Source organism: Drosophila serrata, unplaced genomic scaffold, assembly GCF_035046125.1.
Source record: "Drosophila serrata isolate PLE 108 unplaced genomic scaffold, ASM3504612v1 contig_204, whole genome shotgun sequence".
NCBI lineage: Eukaryota > Metazoa > Arthropoda > Insecta > Diptera > Drosophilidae > Drosophila > Drosophila serrata.
The window spans coordinates 139278-156453 of record NW_028257102.1 but is presented as its reverse complement, the minus strand read 5'-3'; the positions used below and the strand labels follow the sequence as shown (position 1 = coordinate 156453).

Sequence of the window (17176 nt, the reverse complement as noted above, 5' to 3'; positions counted from 1 at the left end):
ATGCAAAATTCCTATTCTTCTTTCACAACATTGAAAATAATTTATTTACAAAGAACCTGACATTGATATTTAAACCTAAGACTATATAAACTGTGGAGTTGCAACAACAATTACACATGAATGAAACGATTTCAATGCTCTTGGAGGGGAGAATGATGACAATTTGGGTTTCTATCACGGTCTCATCCTTTGTTCTGACCATGAACCTCGCTCTCGGCCTCCTCCTCGTGTCAGGAGACTTCCCAAACTGTCGATTCCACCGATCGCCGCGGCCGTGCTGCGACCTCTACGTGGGCATCCAAGCCGTCGCTCAGCCGACTAAAGCGTCGGGCCCAGCTACCACGGGCATTAGTCGTCTGGCTTCCGGCAATTGAAGTCCGATTGCTGGCATCTCGAAATAGGCTCATTATGTCTTGGCTGTCGCCCTGCGCCCGTTTAATGCCATGCTGGTACTTGGCTTCTTTAGCCAATAGTTGCTCACGCTGCATCTGGGTCTTTACCTCGGATGGGACATCCGGAATAATGAACTGCATGATTCCAGTGATTACGAACACCACATGCTGTAGAAGGATATTAGATGTAAGTACCTTCAGAATCACTATTTGTGATAGTTACCTCAAAGACCACAACGAAGGCCAATCGAGCAGCAAACACATGCCAATAATGGGGACTCAGTCCGTAGGGTTCGTAATCCTTGGGTCCATTTCTAAGAAGGTACAAATGTGAGTAAACGATAAATGTACAGATGATAGGAACCAACCTGTAACCACGATATTGGCAGGTGTCCGGATCCCGCTCGCTGACCGTTGCACCCCATTCCTCCTTGTAATCCGAGGTGTTGAAGATGGACAGCGAGTGCTCTATGTACCCTGCCAGGGTATGCGTCTCCGAGTACACAAACTTGTAGACCATGCGGGGTATAAAATCGCTGGTGTAGGCAATCACGAAGGCATTCGAGACGACGGCTGTATATGTGATGATCCGCAGTATGCCGTACCATGCCCCAATATCCTCTACCCGCTCCGCCAGCGGCCGCCTGGCTTGCGTGACCATCTTGTAAGCATCCAGCCGGATTTCGGCCACATTATTCAGGAGCGCAAAGAGCGGCGCAAGAGGAAATGCCGCCACAAAGAGAGTTACGAAGCCATATTGAAGAACTGGTTAGAGAAAAGATTGGGATTTAAAATTATACGTGAGGACTAACATTTGCGAGGACTTACTCATTTCCAGGTATTCATCGAATAAGGCGAGACGTCCAGGGTCCTGCATGTGATAATCTTGCTCCCAGGCCATGTGGAGATGCGATTCATCCTTGGTCGCCTGAGAAAGCATCATTCATGCAGCTCAATATTACAATAAAACTCAACTACTCCCTTACCTGTTTGTGTTTTCGCTGACGCCACCAGTTCCAGAACTTTGGAAACAGATACTCCATGAAGTTGTTCCAGCACTGCTTGCCGACCATTATGATGGCCAACTGGATGCAGAGTTCGGACAAGCAGCCCGCCGGGTCGCATATGTCGTTCTTCAAGCGAAAGAACTCGCTCCTTCGGGCCTGATCATCACCAGGATAGTCAAAGAATCGGCCCTTAAAGAAGGCTATATAGATGAGTGACGAGTAGAAGTTCATGAACTCAAAGAAGAAGATCTTAAAGGTGTAGGAATCCTCGTATTCCGTGTGAGTGCGGGGATTCTCCAAATTGGTCAGCCGAATAGCCATGCGGTGGTAGATCTAAAATAACATATAAAATCTATGACTTGCTATAGAAGCTATTAATGCTTGGACTTACTCGCGTTAGTATCATGATGACTACTAAATTGATCAAGGCAGCCGTCACACTGGTAAAAAGCTTGGCATGCTCCTTTACAAAGAATCCTCCACCTCCATAGATAACCGACACCAGCGTTATGCGATACAGGATAGTCCCCAGCACGGCGGAGAGAACCACAGAGATCTACAGAATATTCGTGTTAATTTTACTGCTCTTTTATACCAAGTAATTAAGTCACCATGAAGAGAACTGCACTGCCGGTGACAACAAATCGCAAGGCACGATTCCAAGTAGACATATAGGGCTCCTTTTCCCGCGTGACCGGATTCATGCGAAACGTAGTGGCGTTTGTCTCAAACTCGGGACGATTCTCCTCATCCATGTCCACGTTATGCAGATCCCACTCCCAGACCAACACCGACTGCTTGCGTTTCCATAGCTCCAGGAAAGTGGTGGCTATTTTAATGATAATAAATAAATACACAAATAATTAATAAATAAAACATAACAAAGATAACTTATTTTTGCATTTGTATTTACCCCAAAAGGACATGAAGATAGCGAAGAACACCGTCGAGGGATTGTCAAACAGATAGGTTAGTCGTGAAAAGAGACACGACTCCGAGAGTTGCTGATAGCTGCAGGCCTTGTCGCACAGTGGACACAAGGTGATGTTGCCGGTGCCATACTCATTGCAAATCTCCTTGCTGGGCGTGTTGTCCTCGGACTCAAGAGTTGCCAGGCCGTAGATGAAGCAGAGGGTGCCCACCACGGCCGGATAGACAAGCATCTCCGTGTAGAATCCCAGCCAGCAGAAGTATAACGCGATCTTGTCGCCAAAGTACTTGCGTACCAGGCACAGCGGCTGCTTCTTGTACCACTGCGAGGGATGGGCCCACGTCTGGTAAAGTATCCGGCGGTCCAGAGAGATCCCACTGGAATGAGGTCGGTCGTAGCGGCCCTCGTGCAGCGGGAAACAGCCTAGGTAGGTGCCATCGTTCAGCAGACGCCGAATGCCGCTCCTATCGCTCTCATCGAAGGGCGTCCGAATGAGCACCTGCATCACCATCAGTGACCGCTGAGCGCTGGTGAACGCAGTGGCGCGGTCCTTCACAATGAACCTGTGGCGGAATATTACTCCCAATTCATATTTGCTGTGATATCCCAATACTTACTGTTCCTCAGGATTGCCATTAGCAGTTGCAGCCTTAAAGGTAGTCTCTCCCTCGAGTAGAGTTTGGTCCAATTGAATCTTTTTGGTCAATCGCTGCCACACGTCCCTCCAATACTGAACATTCCTAAGCACAACATTTTCCTCATCCTGTAAAGATATATTGAATATATCTAGTTATAGATCCCTCAGATCGATTAAAAACCTTACCCAAGATGGCTTCACGGATATGGTGATAAATCGTTTGACAGGCAGCTTCAAATTCATGACCTCCGCCAGTCGCGTTTCCAGTCGCCAGGGAAGATGGATCTTCAAGAAGAAGGTCTTCTCGTTGAATGACTGCGACTTGTCCTCCAGCTCTACTTCCAACCCTTCCTTTACAAGGTTCTCCATGAAGCTTCTCCGATTATCCCGGCGCTTGGCCTCCGCCTCGGTCATCACGCCCAGGTCCTCCTCCTCCCAGGCCAGCACCATGTCCACTTTCCGGCGACCATCTCGGAACATTAGCGATTCCGGGTCAAGTCCCTCTCGATCCTGTTTGCTGACCCTCCTCTCATCCCCGGACTCTCCGCCCAGGCTGTTACTCTTGCTGGCCTTCCGGCTGCCATAGTAGCTGCCACTCACACTGCTCGTCGAATCCGAGGCTTTCCGTTCCGTGGGCATTAGTTGACGGTAGCCAAACTGGTCAGGTAAGACGTTGGAGTGCGACGACTCCATTACTTCATAAGACTGGTTCACTCTGTCCCCCGAGCCCAGTGTAGGACTCAAATTCAGGCCCAAATTTCGCCGCATTGCTGTGCCAGGTATATCCTCTTCATTGCTACCCATTATCTTTGGGCCAAAGGCTTGCGTGGGACTCGGTTCCGCCGACTCCGATTCCAGGTGCGTAGGCAGCGGCACAGCAATGGGATTCGACTTGCTGTACAGGGAATTGCCATTGCTAGTCCGCATCACCGAGGTGTTGAGCCACTTTTCCGTATAAGCAGCCGAACCTGCCCGTACACGATTGGCACTCAGCTTGGATTTGGGCAGGATCGGAGTGGAGGGCTTAATGTTTACCGCCGCAACATTATTTACTTCCTGACAGCCGTATATGTTATCTGCCTTCTTGTGATCCGCTTCGATGACGCGCGAATGTAGATCGGAGTCTATTAGGGCACTCTCCTGCGGGTACACCAGTATAATCTCTGGATATTTATTATAGGTTAGGAAAAACTCACCCCGTAGCTTATCAATCTGCCCGCCACAATTCCACTGTCCTGACTGAGTCTTCTGGGTCGCAGTTTCGTCTGACTTCGGCGTATCATGCGCTCACTTTTGGCTGGACTGGACATCACCTTCCGGCGGGTGGAGGGATCTGGGGATAGGCGCGGACTTCGCAGCGTTGGCACCGAAAGGAATCCTGCAAGGGGACGGTTAGATAGGGAAAACTAATGGTAATATCATGTACTTACTGGGAAATTGAAAGACGGACTGCTCGCAGGTCCTCTCACCCTCCCGGGCAGCACTGCCGATGAGATCTTCTCGTGAGCTGGCCTCCGTTATGGGGGCGGTGCTCTCATCATCGACGCTGTCGATGCGTATTTGAAAAATATGTGACCTGTCGCCGGACCTTCCGTCGTGACTGCTCATTGTGGGCCTGGCTTTCGATGCGGTTGCGATTGCTGCTCCTCTCTCCACAGGAGGGGGATCGGCGTCATGGAATTCTGTGGAGGAGCGTAATTGGATGGGCGGCAGGTCATATGGGGCCACTTTCTAATTTGGCCTAGTTTGGAGACACGGGTCAGCAGCACCTGTTCTTGTACCCATAATAAACTATTTAAAGTCCCAAGTTTGAAGTGGGAGTGGGTGTGAGTGAGTCCTAGGTGGGCTAGGTTTCTACGCTGTCGCTCAGAGGTTCTCCGGCGGACATACTTTTATCCCCCGATGCCACGAGAATCCACGAGGCAGAGAATTAATAATTCATTCATGTTTATACTACTGCCCTCGAGAAGGGCGTTAATTTATACCCTTACGAGTATTTGTATCTTCATTTGCAAGCGCGTTCCAATCAGAAGGTGAACTCACGCACGCATTCGACATTGACCCGTGGAAAGGTGTTTGTTCAGCCTGATGGGGGTCTGGACGGCGGGGCAATGACAATGGTCCCGGGGGTATAATGCCTTTACATTAGCCACTAGTGCACCATGGGAGCGACTTCACTTGGTCGGAAAAGCTTGGGCAAACAAACTTGTTGCTACAAGTGGTGAGCACTTTCCCAGGCGAACGAATGACAATAGTTCTAAATAATTGGCCTAGATTTAGTGATGGCGGTTGCCCCATCTGAGAGTGCACGGGGTAAGGTCAGGGGTTTGCCACTGGACAACGAACAAACAAACAAATCCATTCACGGACTCAAACTCGTACCTGGATCACTAATAAGCGTGCGACGGACGTCCTGGAAATGTCAGCGTTTGTTGGCAGTTGTGAAAAGTCCCATGCCATTGAAGTAATCACAACAATTGAAGGATTATTGATTCGCTCCTTTCGGCGGGTCCCATTTATATATGAGTAATCGATTATTGATTTCCGGCTTCCACTGAGATACACTTGAATAATCGTCCCTTTTGGACACACATTCACCAGATCGCGATCGATCTGAGGAGAGATATGTCAGTGGCCAGCACACCTATTCGATTTCCAGTTTAAGCTGACACACTATTGATTTTGTGTTTGTGGCTTGTAATTATTATCTTTCAATCAAGGTTCACATTATCCAAGCACATGCTCGCCCGTCCATCATATCCACTTGTACTAACTACCACTTTGGCTTTCACACCTTCCGCTCTGCACGGGCGCACTGCTCACTTCGATGGTTCCCGACCGAATGACCGACCAGGAGCTCCAGGACAGTGACACTCTGCGACAGATAGATAATCACGGTTCTCCGGCTCTCTGGTTGAGTGGCATTTCAGTGTGTGGTTGGAGAGAGACACAGAGAGACAGAGAGAGAGTGCTCCACTCATAGAGATGGATATACCTGACGGGGGAACCTATAACGATAAGGATTATGTGATTGTTTTTAATTAATATTGTTTGCATTTAAAAATATCATTTATTTTTTAATATACTTACTATTTATGATTGGGGTAAATGATATTAAAACTTTTTCTAGGTAAAAACATCCTTTAACTTCCCATCACTGATACAACATACGCATTTTGGAAAGGGTCTGTGGGTCGTACTGGCTCTGGGTGGGCACTTTTAACACGAATATCCTATTAATATGGTATTTGACTCGCTGCACGAGGTTCTTCGTGATGACTTCCTAATTTTAAATCAGGCCGACCGGCGGGCACTACGTTTCCTGACCACTATCTATGTACAATCATCGGTGTAAATGACGTCAGTTACTCGCAGGGTCTATAACCGTCATACGATTTTGACACGTATGTACGTTTGTAATGGCGGTTGACCTATAACCAATGTGAATTTAAGCCTTGAATAAAGCTATCCCCAGGGGCACTCTTTACAACGTCGAATCGTACCCTTGATTGAATACTCGCTCAAATTCGTGACCATAAAAATAGACTCCAATGCGACATTGTCTGGTAGTACTCGTATGTTGTAAGTACTATTATTGTACGGCTGTAGGTCTATTTTGATTAAATGCACGTCATTAATAACTTGAAGCCTTTCTCTTAAATTGTTATTATTTCGGGGGTTAGTGCGTGCCTATGAGACCTTTTGTGGGTCTCCTTTGTTTCTAATTGAGTGCAAGCCACACACATCTATCATATGGTTTCTGAAGTAGCAGCCACCTATCAAAGTATTCAAATGGCAATTATTGGTATTTGGAATAGAGCTCATTGGCTCTAAATTAGGTCGCAGGAAGGATAGGGTCATTATTGAGACCTGTCAGTATTTTATGTATTTATTCCCAGTATATTTTACCACCACCAAAAGTATTCCTTAACTAGCTCAGATCAAAGTCTTGATAGAGATGCACACCTTTTTCTATTTGTCGCCGGAGATCACGTCATCAGCATCGGATTTGCATTGCTGCTGGACATCCAGTTCACAGCTGCTGGTCGCTTTGTGGAAAAATTGTCCCTGGGCACACTCTCCCTCAATGATTTGGCCATGTACGCACACAAAGTATCCCCGACAGTTGTCCGCATTCCGGACCAGCTGTCCGTGCTTGCCGTTACAGACTCCGACACGTTCGCCGTTCTCCATGAGACAGGTTCCATCGTTCTGACGGCAGATGCCAAGCAGACTGTCGAACCCTTCACCATTGCGACACCGCTGGGAAAGGGCTTCACCATCCTCACAACTGGTGTAACGTCGGCAGTCGCCTTGCTCTGCGATTGATGTACCATTTCCAATGACTCCACAAATTTCTGAAAAAGTAGTGGCTGCATCGCTGCAGGTTCCGGTTGCTCCTGACCTTTCTAAGCCACTGAGCTCACCCAACTGGGATTCTATGGGTGGTTGCTCCGTTGGGGAGTCTACAACAAAAGCCTGACACTGCTGCAGTGTGGCGTTGAAGAAGTAGTCCTTGTAGCACAGCTCATGGCGCAGTTTTCCAGAGACGCACAAGTAAAAGTTATTGCAGTTGGCCGGGTCTGGCATTATGTATCCGTGCTTGCCCTCGCACACCAGCGGATCGGGTGGAACATGTTGATTGTTGGGGTCCTCGTCATCGCCAACCTGCTCCACCAACGGACACGAGCCGTCATCCTTCAAGCAGAGCAGCTGCTCCGAATCGAAGAAGCTCCCGGCGGCACATCGCTGGGCAGTGGCCAATCCACCGGCACAGATAAAGTACCGGGTGCAGTCCGTCCGGTTGGCCAAAAAGGTGCCGTCCTGCAGGCTGCCACAGCTGTAGACGTAGCTGGCATTCCCCTCCAGCTGCCCGTTCCGACATAGTTGTGCCGCTTGTGCTTCCGGCTCGCAAAGAGAGAGCACCGGATTGAACTGATGCTGAGCGGGACACTCCACCGGGATTGCCAGACCCTTGACGCAGGCGTAGTATAAATTGCAGTAGAGCTCGTGGGGAAGTTTCACTCCATGAAGTCCAGAGCACATCTTCGTACGCGTTTGGGTATCATTTTGGTCGGACTCCTTACGACACTGACCGTTATCCACGCGGCAGATCTGGAGCAGGCTGTGGAAGTATTGTCCCTCGTCGCACTGAATAAGACTGGTTCCATTTTGGCTGGAGCAACTGTAGTATGCCCGACAATCTTCTGGATGGGCCACTAGTTTGCCATCATCCAGGCCAGAGCAAATGGGCAGCTGGCAAGAGCCATCGTTTGGCAGACAGTATCCTTTGTTGGTATCAAAAAAGCTGCCAGAAGGGCAGCTCTGCAGGATGGTGGGCTTCTGCTGCATGCACAGATAGAATCGGGTGCAGTCCGAGGGATCGCGAACACTCAGGCCATCCGTCTGATCCAGGCACTGATTCTCAGCAGGTAGTTCCCTCATCTGCAATCTGCACTGGGCTTGCAGTTGACACTTATTTTGATTTGCAACGAAACTGTGTCCCCTCAGGCAGCTGCCCAAATGCCACTCCTCCGCCTCGCAGTAGAAGAATGTTTGGGAGCAGTTGTGTCCGAACTGAGCACGCAGCTCTCCGTCACGGCAGATGCGCCGCATTCCATTTGCCTGGCAACTGCCATCACTGGGCACACATCCCAGCATGGGCTCGAACTGCTCCCGCTCCTGGCAGCGCTGCCTTATCCACTGGCCATCCGTGCACAGCTCGTAGCTGTGACAACTGCCTATTAGGGAGCGACTGTCACCGGTGGAACAATTCTGCAGACTTTGGTTCACTGGCATGGCGCACTGCCCGGCATTGTTGGGCAGGCAATAGTTGTGCTCCCTGCTGAAGTACATGTCCAGGGGACACTGCTGCAGCCACCAGGCATTGTCCAAACACATGAGATAGCTGTGGCAACCAGCCACCGCTGATGGACGCACTGCGCGCTCTTCGCAATCCACGGAGATATTCATGGCTTGCTTTGTTTTCACCCAACTGCAAATGGTTTGGTTCTTCTCCTGCTCATGGCCCAACGGCAAGGGCAGGCATGATCCTGGGACAGGTGAGTAGTAGTGCTGCTTGGGGCAGTTGCGAAGACGCCATTTCCCGGCGGAGCAGCGGAAGAACTGCAAACAGTTGCCATTCTTGGCGGCCAAGGTCTGGGACTCGGTAAGATTACTGCAGGATGGAAGATTTGAGACCCTGGCATACGCACAGACCAAATCATCGCGGGGCTCCAGGCATCGTTGCTGCTCCGGATTGTAGTAACGCTGGTCGGAGCAAGTGCGTCGTCGCCAGTGTCCATCGATGCAGACTTCGTACTGGGAACAGTTCGCTGGCACCGAGCGCTTCTCATCCAGGTCACAAAACTGTAAAACAAAAGAATAGAAAACTTATTAAATTTTCTAAACATAATGATGATGAAACATCCACATGTTCCATTCTATGGGCACATGAATAAAAGGCCGAAAAAGGTTAATTCATTTAGTTTGAATTTATTTTAGCGCATATGTGGGTAGAGTACTTTATTATTGGGTATTTATACGTATAGAAGTGGAACAAGCGGAATATTCACATTAAACGTAACTCATAAATAACAACTAATGTCATAGATAGAATATAGGAGTATAAGGAGCTAGTATCGAGCTAGCTTAGAAGAGTTTATGGAAGAATCTCTTGAATAAGGACATGGACCTTACGTTTTCCTCCGTCTCCAGGGATCGCTTCTGGATGCTATGGCTGGCGCACATGCCCAGTTCGGGGGCGAACGTCTGACCAACGGGGCAGGGATGATAGGTCACACTGATTTTCTCCTCATCGTCGCACGAGCAGAATCCGGTCTCGAGGTTCTGGGCGGCGAAGGGCTCGAAGCGAGCACGCTTGTGGCACTCTTGCAGGTTGCACGCGATCATCATGATGGTGTTCTTTATGGCACACAAGCCCTTGACAATGTCGAATTCCTGACCCTCCGCGCAGCTGTGGAAGATGGACAGGCCCACGTCCTCACAGGTGCAGAAGCCAGTAGTCGAATTCAAGGCGGCATATGAGACGGCAACCGTTTCACGGGTCAGGCATCGGGTGGCATCGCAGGCGCTGGAGGACACGATCTTGACGGTTGGTACCTGACAGGCGCCAAGCGCACTGTCGTAGCTCTCACCGGCGGGGCAATCCTTGAACACCGGACTGCCGGCTACGCATAGACAGAAGCCTTCGGTGGTGTTCAGAGCGGAGTAGGCGAAATAGTCATCGGAGACGCATTTACCTGGCTCACAGACGCACTCAGATGCCTAACAGCCAGAGGAAAAATAACAATTCAGTAAATTCTCCTTGAGGGGCATCTAACATTTCCATTACCGGCAAAATACCGCAGCGTCCTTGATCAGCGAGGAATACCATATCTGGACTGCATTGCCCAAGGAAGACATTGCCGTTATCACAGTAGCAGAAGGCGGAGCTGTAGTTATTGCCCGTAATCGTTGGGAAGGGTTCATAGTCATCCATGCAGGAACATTTCTCAGCATCGCAGTCGGTGGACGCGCAGCCATCCTGGAGATTTTTAAAGATTATCATGAGTGTCTTTAATTGCATATAGACAAGTCCAATGTCTCACCGTTTTCGTTTCGCAGAAGCCCAAGGACAATTCGAATGTCTGACCTTCGGGGCATTCGCTGTAAATTGGCATACCGGCATCACAATAGCAGAACCCTTCGAGTCCGTCGTTCGGCAAATACGGTGTGTAGTCCGATAAGGTGTCACACAAAGTGGCATTACATTTAACTACGGCACAGGGATCCTGCACAAAAAGCACATTTGATTATTACAAAGAAAATGTATGCAGTAATTCGGTATACTCACCACTGGTGGCTGACAAGCTCCCAGATCTTTGTCGTAGACCTGATCATTTTGGCACTCTATGAAGACGGGGCAGTAGTTCAGGCAGTAGCAAAAGCCGGAGGAATCGTTCTCAGCGGGGAAAGTGCTATAGTCCAGATTGGTATCGCACACGCTCGGATCGCAGTCGTTCACAGCACAAGTGGCATCGACCTTAAAGAAGAAAGTTCAGAGATGGCTTCACCACATGAGGAGCAGTGCTTACTGAGGTGCTAACGCAGGAGCCAAGAGACGAATTATATTGGGAGTTATCGGGGCAATCGTTGTACTGAGGGACCTCGTCTATGCAGATGCAGAAGCCATCGGTGGTGTCCACGGCCGGAAGGGTATCGAAATCGCTCTTGCCCACGCAACCGTTGCGGCAACAACGTGGCTATTACGTAAATAGAAGGGGGTAAGACCTTGATATGGTTAAGTAGACGGTATGAGCTTACGTCGGGCTGAGGAATGAGGATGCACTCTAGCTCTACCGAGTCGAAAGTGTAGCCAATCGGGCAAGGCACTGCAATGGGTTCACCAGCGCGGCACAGGCAGAAGCTATTCGGGTCGACGTAGTCCGGCGAGACATAGTACTCCGACTCACCTGTGCAGACTTGGGGATCACAATTTCCGGTCTAGAACCAATATGTCATTAGCTAAGGATATCTTAGACCAAATGTTATTCACACTACTTACGAAGTCGCACATTTCCGCGGCTGCGTTGTAATAAAGTCCCGAAGGGCAGGAATTAATGTATCCACCGCCGTTCTGACAAATGCAGAAAGACGAGGTGTCATTGCTCAGAGAGGGATACGTCTTGTCCTCGGCGGCATTTGTGCAGAAGCTTTGATCACACTGGCACTGGGGTTGACAAATTGATAAGTATTGGTGTATTGGTGTTGCTAATAAGATCGGATGCTACTTACGCTCGGTTGAATTTGGCAAAAGCCCAAGAGTGCAACGTAGGCAGAATTGGCTGGGCAGGCCGCAATCGTGGCCTGCTGGTTGAGGCAAATGTAGAACCTGCTGCTGTCGCCAATCACTGGATAGGTGGTGCCATCGGTGGCAGTTGCGCAGCTGAGAGCCGAGCACTCCACGGATGTGGAGCACTGTCCTGTGGCAGAGTTAAAGGCCTGTCCAGTGGGGCATTCCACAACCTGGGCAACTCCATCAGTGCATTGGTAGTACTCGGTGCAAATGGGATGGGCCACGTTACCATTACTGCAGGTGCAGGGATTGATGCATCTGGCGGACACATCGATGGCGCATTCACCGTCACCGTTGTACCACTCGCCAGCGGGACAGGTGTGCTCGGTGGCCAGGCCATTCCAGCAGGTTATGTAGCTGGTGCAGTCGGTCGGATTGGCCATTTGGAAGCCATTCGGCTTGTTGGAGCACACCCAGCAGGTTGCACCGGTGTCTGGGGCACAGACACCACTGCAGTTCTTGAAGACATTACCCACGCCGCAGGTTCCCTCCACCAGCTGGCCATTCTCGCAGATAAGATACTTGTCGCAATCAGTGGGATGACTCACAATGCTGCCCTGTTCGATGCCGCCCTCGCAGTTGCAGTCCGCTGGCACCGGGTCCACGCTCCTCTTCTGGCGCGATCCGGTCGATCTGTTCTCTGGGCACACATTGTCGGTATCCTGGCGGCAAATGCCGCTGCTGGCATCAAAGTAATAGTCCTTGAGGCAGGTCTCCTCCTCCCATTGGCCATTGATGCAAGCCGAATAGCTCCAGCAGTTTTTGCCACTGGCTGGCGGATCACGGGCATTGCACTGGAATTCTGGGATTGCAGTGCTGGTAGTAGTGGTCGATGTGGAGTCGCTTCCGATGCACACACCATTGCTATCCACTTGGCAAACGTTCAGATTCTGGTTGTAATAACTGCCCAACACACAGGACTCGGTAACCCAGTCGCCATTCTGGCACTTGAAGTATTTGGTGCAGTCCTGGGCATTCACCTTCACATCTCCCTCTGTGCAGTCCGCCACACAGCACTCGTTCTTGTCGTCCACGATGCAAACAGTCAGGTTGGCGTTGAACAGGTTGCCCTTGCCGCAGTCTCCCGCTACCAGGACGCCGTCGATGCAGATGAAATATTTACGGCAGTTGTCAGGGTCAGGAATGAACTCGGCGTTCTTGATGTCACCGCAATCGCATCCGGTTGTCGAGGATTCCGTGGTCGTGGTGGTTTCCTCATCGCAAGCTTCTGTGGTCGTAGTGGTATCCTCGCCGCAGGCCTCAGTAGTGGTGGTGGTATCATCGCAAGGTTCTGTGGGACAAGTGCCGGGAACACATTCCCAGCCATTATTCTCGAAGTAGCTTCCTTCGGGGCAAACCTGATAGGTGGCCTTATTATCGGCGCACACGTAGAACACGGAACAGTTGGTCTTATCGGCCACAGTCGATCCATCGCTCTTGCCAATACAGAAATTGACCCAGCAATTGGTGTTGTCATTATCCACCACGCAGGCTTCAAAGGTAGTGTCGAAGTAGCTGCCCAGGGGACAGGTCTGGAGCGTGGCACCCGCTTCCGAGCACACGTAATAGCTGCCGCAGCTTTCGTCGTTAGCGATGAAGGCGCCACTCGCCTTACCGATGCACCGGTTCTGCCAGCAAGTGGCATCCGGATCCGGAACGCAGGCGCTCAACGTGAGATTGAAGTAGCTGCCGGAGTCGCACTTCTGCGGGTAGGCAGTCTGCTCGTCACAAATGTAGAATTCGCCGCAGTATCCGGCCTTGGCCAAGTAGGCTCCATTCACCTCTGTGGCGCACACATTTACGGCCTAAGGGGGGACATGGGATAAGATCCTTTGTTCGATATTTTAGAAGGATTTTGTACTTACATCGGCGAGAGGAGCCACAAGGCTCAGCTTGCACAGGCCACGTTTGGCGTTAGAGCACTTGCCGGTCTTCGGATTGTATTCCTTGCCCGCCGGACACGTCACCGAGCGGACAGTGCTCTTGGTGGAGCAGCGATAGTAGCTGGAACAACTTGTAGGATTCGGCCAGTGCGACGAGAGGCCGCGAATCTTTCGGTAAATGCATTCAGGGTCGGCGGCTCCAACCAGGCTGGCCACTGTAGTGAGTGCCACCACAGCTAGCAGAGTAACTGGAGACGAGAATGCGAGTTTTAGATTCCAAGGAGCTATCAGCATCCTTCCTACACTTGCTCACCTTTCATCTTATTCACTTGTATTCCTCTTGTGTCGGTCGAGATGAACTCCGCATCATTGCCAAAAATTCGAAGCCCTTATATACATCATTAGTGACTGCCAGAGCGGCCTTTAGTTTCCCTTATCATCAATCAATTATGTTGATCATGTCAGACACGGGCCCATCATGTCAGCCTAATTGGGGTGTGAACTCACGGCACTTTGGTTCCTGGAACCACCTATCGAGGTGTAACCACTCCCCATTATTCGCCAAATTATGAATGAATGTCATGAGCATGGTCGTGGCCCAGCTCAAGAACTCACGAAGGTCGATAGGGAAGTCGCAGCGAAGTGAGACAAGTGATAATTGTTGAGAGCATGCTATTCTAAGTACTTTATTTCGCTAGGCGCAGGTCGTGTCGCAGGTTTGGGTTACCGAATTCCAGTAAAGATCGCTGGGACAGTCCATGACAAATCCTATATCCCCATCGCAATGGATGTAGAGGTGGCAATCGTATGGATGTGGCAGGAACTGGACCCCCTTGTGCGTCCGACAAGAGGCGTTCGCATCCACGCTGGGCGTCGGATAAGTTGTACCCGGAGTGTTGAAAGTTGTTGGATTCGAGGGATCATCTGTTGGTTTCTCTGTGGTTTCTGTTTCGGTTGTCGGGTCTAAGGGAGCTTCACTGGTGGGATCCAAAGGCCCTTCAGTGGTTTCCTCAGTAGGATTTGAGGTCCCTCCTGTAGGGTCTTCCGTTGGATTCTCAGTGGGAACTGTTGGCTCTCCCGTTGGCACCGAGGACTCTTCGGTAGTTTCGCCGGTAGGATCCAATGGCGTCTGTGTGGAATTCGATGGCTCATCAGTTGGATCCCAGGGATCCTCAGTTGTGTCATCCGTTGGATCCCAGGGATCGTCAGTAGGGTCATCTGGATCCTCTGTGGGCTCGGGTGCGGCGGTGGGTGTGACACATCTCCGAGCACTCAGGGCTGTGGCCAAGAGCATTAGCTGCAAGGACATCAATATCCAGACCACTGAAACCCAATAACGTTTATCTTTAATGCTAAAGGATATTATTCAGTTTCCATTACGATACTTACATTTCATGTTGTTCGACTGTTCCAATGAATGCAACCCGATGGCTGGCGGTATTTATACCATTTCCGAACTAATAATTCTCTAATTAGCATACAACAAGTTCTCGTTACTACTATCTTTGATAAATAAGATAAAAAACGCGTGCATTCTTCGTAATAATGAAGTTAAACCGCACTGCATTCACGATGAAAATTGAACCAACATAATTATCACTATTTGGAAAACATTCACTTACCGATATCGATTTAAATTTTCTTATTAGAATCACTTCCGGTACATAGCACACATTCTTGATCAGTCACTCAAGGTGAAACACGAGTTTCCGAATTATTGCAATCAATATATTATTCTTGATAAGATAATTATTATTCAATAAGATAGGAATAGTAGGAGAGTCTCGAAACCGCAGATTCAAGACAATGTTTAGTTAGACTTTGATTATTTTCTGTCTAGTAAATTAATTCTGCTGGTAAGATAAGGGAGAAGATATGGCCTTAATGCTAAATACTATTTACTCAGATATAAAAATATTATATTTATAATTACGCAAGGGGGAAATACATATAAATAAATGGTATTAAGTGATAGTGTTGAAAACTGAATGTTTATTTATTACCTGGTTTTAATGTTCCTTGTAATTCCCCACCTAGATTGGACAAAGCTATTACAGGAAGTTTTAGTTAGTCAGAGAAATATAGTTAGACCATTTTTAATTTTCTTCTTTAAAACTTAAAGTAATAATTAATTTGTGATTAAAATGATCCACACCTGTGTAAAAGTTATATATGTATATATATATATATATAGCACATGATTAACAAAGAAGTAACCCCGTACACGATTTGGAGTGAAATATAAATACTAATTCAAATGTTTCCGATTTCGCTTGATACAACTTTGAATTTCTTGGAACACTTAACTAGCTTCCTTTAGACTCGATCAATCAGTTAAATAATACACACTTTATACTGATAAGGTTTGATAGTCTGGGAATATTTGTAAACAACTAATATAATGAGAATTCCTTAAAAGAGCGTAATAATAATATATATATTAAATAAATTTACTTAAATTGTAATATCCATGAGTAATATATATTAATATAGTCATAAGACCGAGATGGCCAGAAATAGGCTATGACTCTTTACATCGTATCTGGAGCAAGCTTGAGAATTGCAAGCCATAAGAATTATTACCCGATAAGAGTCAACGTGCATTCAAGCAGTTATTTACTACGGAATTAGTATATAGTATATATTGCATTGATTAGAAAGATATAAGATGAGTAGTTGTTGGCTGTAAACTTGACAGAATTGCTATATAAGCAGTGGGTCTCAGTGAAGATTGGTACTTTACCGGTAACTATTTCAAGCATGAGAGGTATGGTAACTGTTTCTGTTTTGCCACAATTGCAACTAAGAATTCTTTAATTATAGGCTTCGGGATTGTGTACATTACAACACTACTGACACTTCTTATAAGTGTCAGGGCTGAATCAGCGGAGGATACTACAATTGAAACCACCACGGATCAATCAACCACTCTGGAAACAACTGAAGAGGATCCCATCACAACATTGCCCCCGCCTGTTCTCTGTGACGATGAAGACTTCTTTCTCCCAGCACCTGACTGTCGGGAGTATTATCAATGCCTATATGGAGTAGGAGTCCTAAAAAAATGCCCCGATGGTCTGTATTGGGATCGCGAGCTGAATGTGTGCGGCTGGGACTCGCCTTATTGCATCGAAGATGGAGACAAGTCCACGGAGGCTCCATCCCTAAGCTGTTCATCTGGACTATCATTTTTGCCATATCTTCCCGACTGCACGAAATTCATTCAGTGTGTCTATAACATTGGTTTCAAGCTCAACTGCCCGGGTGGTCTTTATTGGAATCAACCTCTGCAGTCTTGCGACTTTACCTGCGACAATACAGTCGAGTTCGCTGGTGTCTAGCAAGTGCAATGAACGACAATAAATTAGGAAGTGTTTTGTAACACACAAAAAATTGTAGTCAGAAATAAACGCAGTAATACAAAAGCAATCCCAAGTAATTGGCTTTCAGCAAAAGGCAGTTCAATTGA

The 17176-nt window shown here is 48.4% G+C and overlaps 4 protein-coding genes across 4 annotated transcripts; 1 reads left to right on the top strand and 3 right to left on the bottom strand.

Moving 5' to 3' along the window:
* Nucleotides 1-17: 17 nt before the first annotated feature.
* Nucleotides 18-6614, bottom strand: LOC110178997 (anoctamin-4). Its single transcript, XM_086829388.1, has 14 exons — nucleotides 6058-6614; nucleotides 5350-5975; nucleotides 4398-4649; nucleotides 4164-4345; nucleotides 3154-4107; nucleotides 2948-3093; nucleotides 2313-2893; nucleotides 2011-2228; nucleotides 1791-1955; nucleotides 1379-1732; nucleotides 1221-1320; nucleotides 761-1157; nucleotides 616-706; nucleotides 18-560 (listed from the first exon to the last, which is right to left on the bottom strand). Exons 3-14 carry the CDS (start codon nucleotides 4573-4575, stop codon nucleotides 231-233), a joined length of 3696 nt encoding a protein of 1231 aa, XP_086685514.1. The 5' UTR covers nucleotides 4576-4649; nucleotides 5350-5975; nucleotides 6058-6614; the 3' UTR covers nucleotides 18-230.
* A 197-nt stretch (nucleotides 6615-6811) lies between these two features.
* LOC110178883 (uncharacterized) lies at nucleotides 6812-14537 on the bottom strand. Its single transcript, XM_086829418.1, has 11 exons — nucleotides 14021-14537; nucleotides 13690-13955; nucleotides 11764-13629; nucleotides 11534-11698; nucleotides 11293-11472; nucleotides 11064-11231; nucleotides 10823-11011; nucleotides 10578-10760; nucleotides 10322-10513; nucleotides 9667-10254; nucleotides 6812-9336 (listed from the first exon to the last, which is right to left on the bottom strand). The coding sequence occupies exons 1-11, from the start codon at nucleotides 14025-14027 to the stop codon at nucleotides 6940-6942; spliced, it is 6201 nt and encodes a 2066-aa protein (XP_086685544.1). The 5' UTR covers nucleotides 14028-14537; the 3' UTR covers nucleotides 6812-6939.
* Nucleotides 14366-15233, bottom strand: LOC110179001 (uncharacterized). Its single transcript, XM_020946334.2, has 2 exons — nucleotides 15097-15233; nucleotides 14366-15030 (listed from the first exon to the last, which is right to left on the bottom strand). The coding sequence occupies exons 1-2, from the start codon at nucleotides 15101-15103 to the stop codon at nucleotides 14402-14404; spliced, it is 636 nt and encodes a 211-aa protein (XP_020801993.1). The 5' UTR covers nucleotides 15104-15233; the 3' UTR covers nucleotides 14366-14401.
* A 1125-nt stretch (nucleotides 15234-16358) lies between these two features.
* LOC110179002 (peritrophin-1) lies at nucleotides 16359-17136 on the top strand. Its single transcript, XM_020946336.2, has 2 exons — nucleotides 16359-16474; nucleotides 16531-17136. Exons 1-2 carry the CDS (start codon nucleotides 16468-16470, stop codon nucleotides 17046-17048), a joined length of 525 nt encoding a protein of 174 aa, XP_020801995.2. The 5' UTR covers nucleotides 16359-16467; the 3' UTR covers nucleotides 17049-17136.
* The last annotated feature ends 40 nt before the right edge of the window (nucleotides 17137-17176 follow it).

Coding starts and splice junctions, on each gene's coding strand:
- LOC110178997 (XM_086829388.1), bottom strand. CDS start 4,575: ATGAGCAGTCACGACGGAAGGTCCGGCGACAGGTCACATATTTTTCAA. Junction 3,094..3,153: donor TATCCGTGAAGCCATCTTGG/GTAAGGTTTTTA, acceptor ATATCTTTACAG/GATGAGGAAAATGTTGTGCT. Junction 707..760: donor TGCCAATATCGTGGTTACAG/GTTGGTTCCTAT, acceptor GTACCTTCTTAG/AAATGGACCCAAGGATTACG.
- LOC110178883 (XM_086829418.1), bottom strand. Junction 10,255..10,321: donor GACGCTGCGGTATTTTGCCG/GTAATGGAAATG, acceptor TCTGGCTGTTAG/GCATCTGAGTGCGTCTGTGA. Junction 9,337..9,666: donor CCCTGGAGACGGAGGAAAAC/GTAAGGTCCATG, acceptor TTTGTTTTACAG/TTTTGTGACCTGGATGAGAA.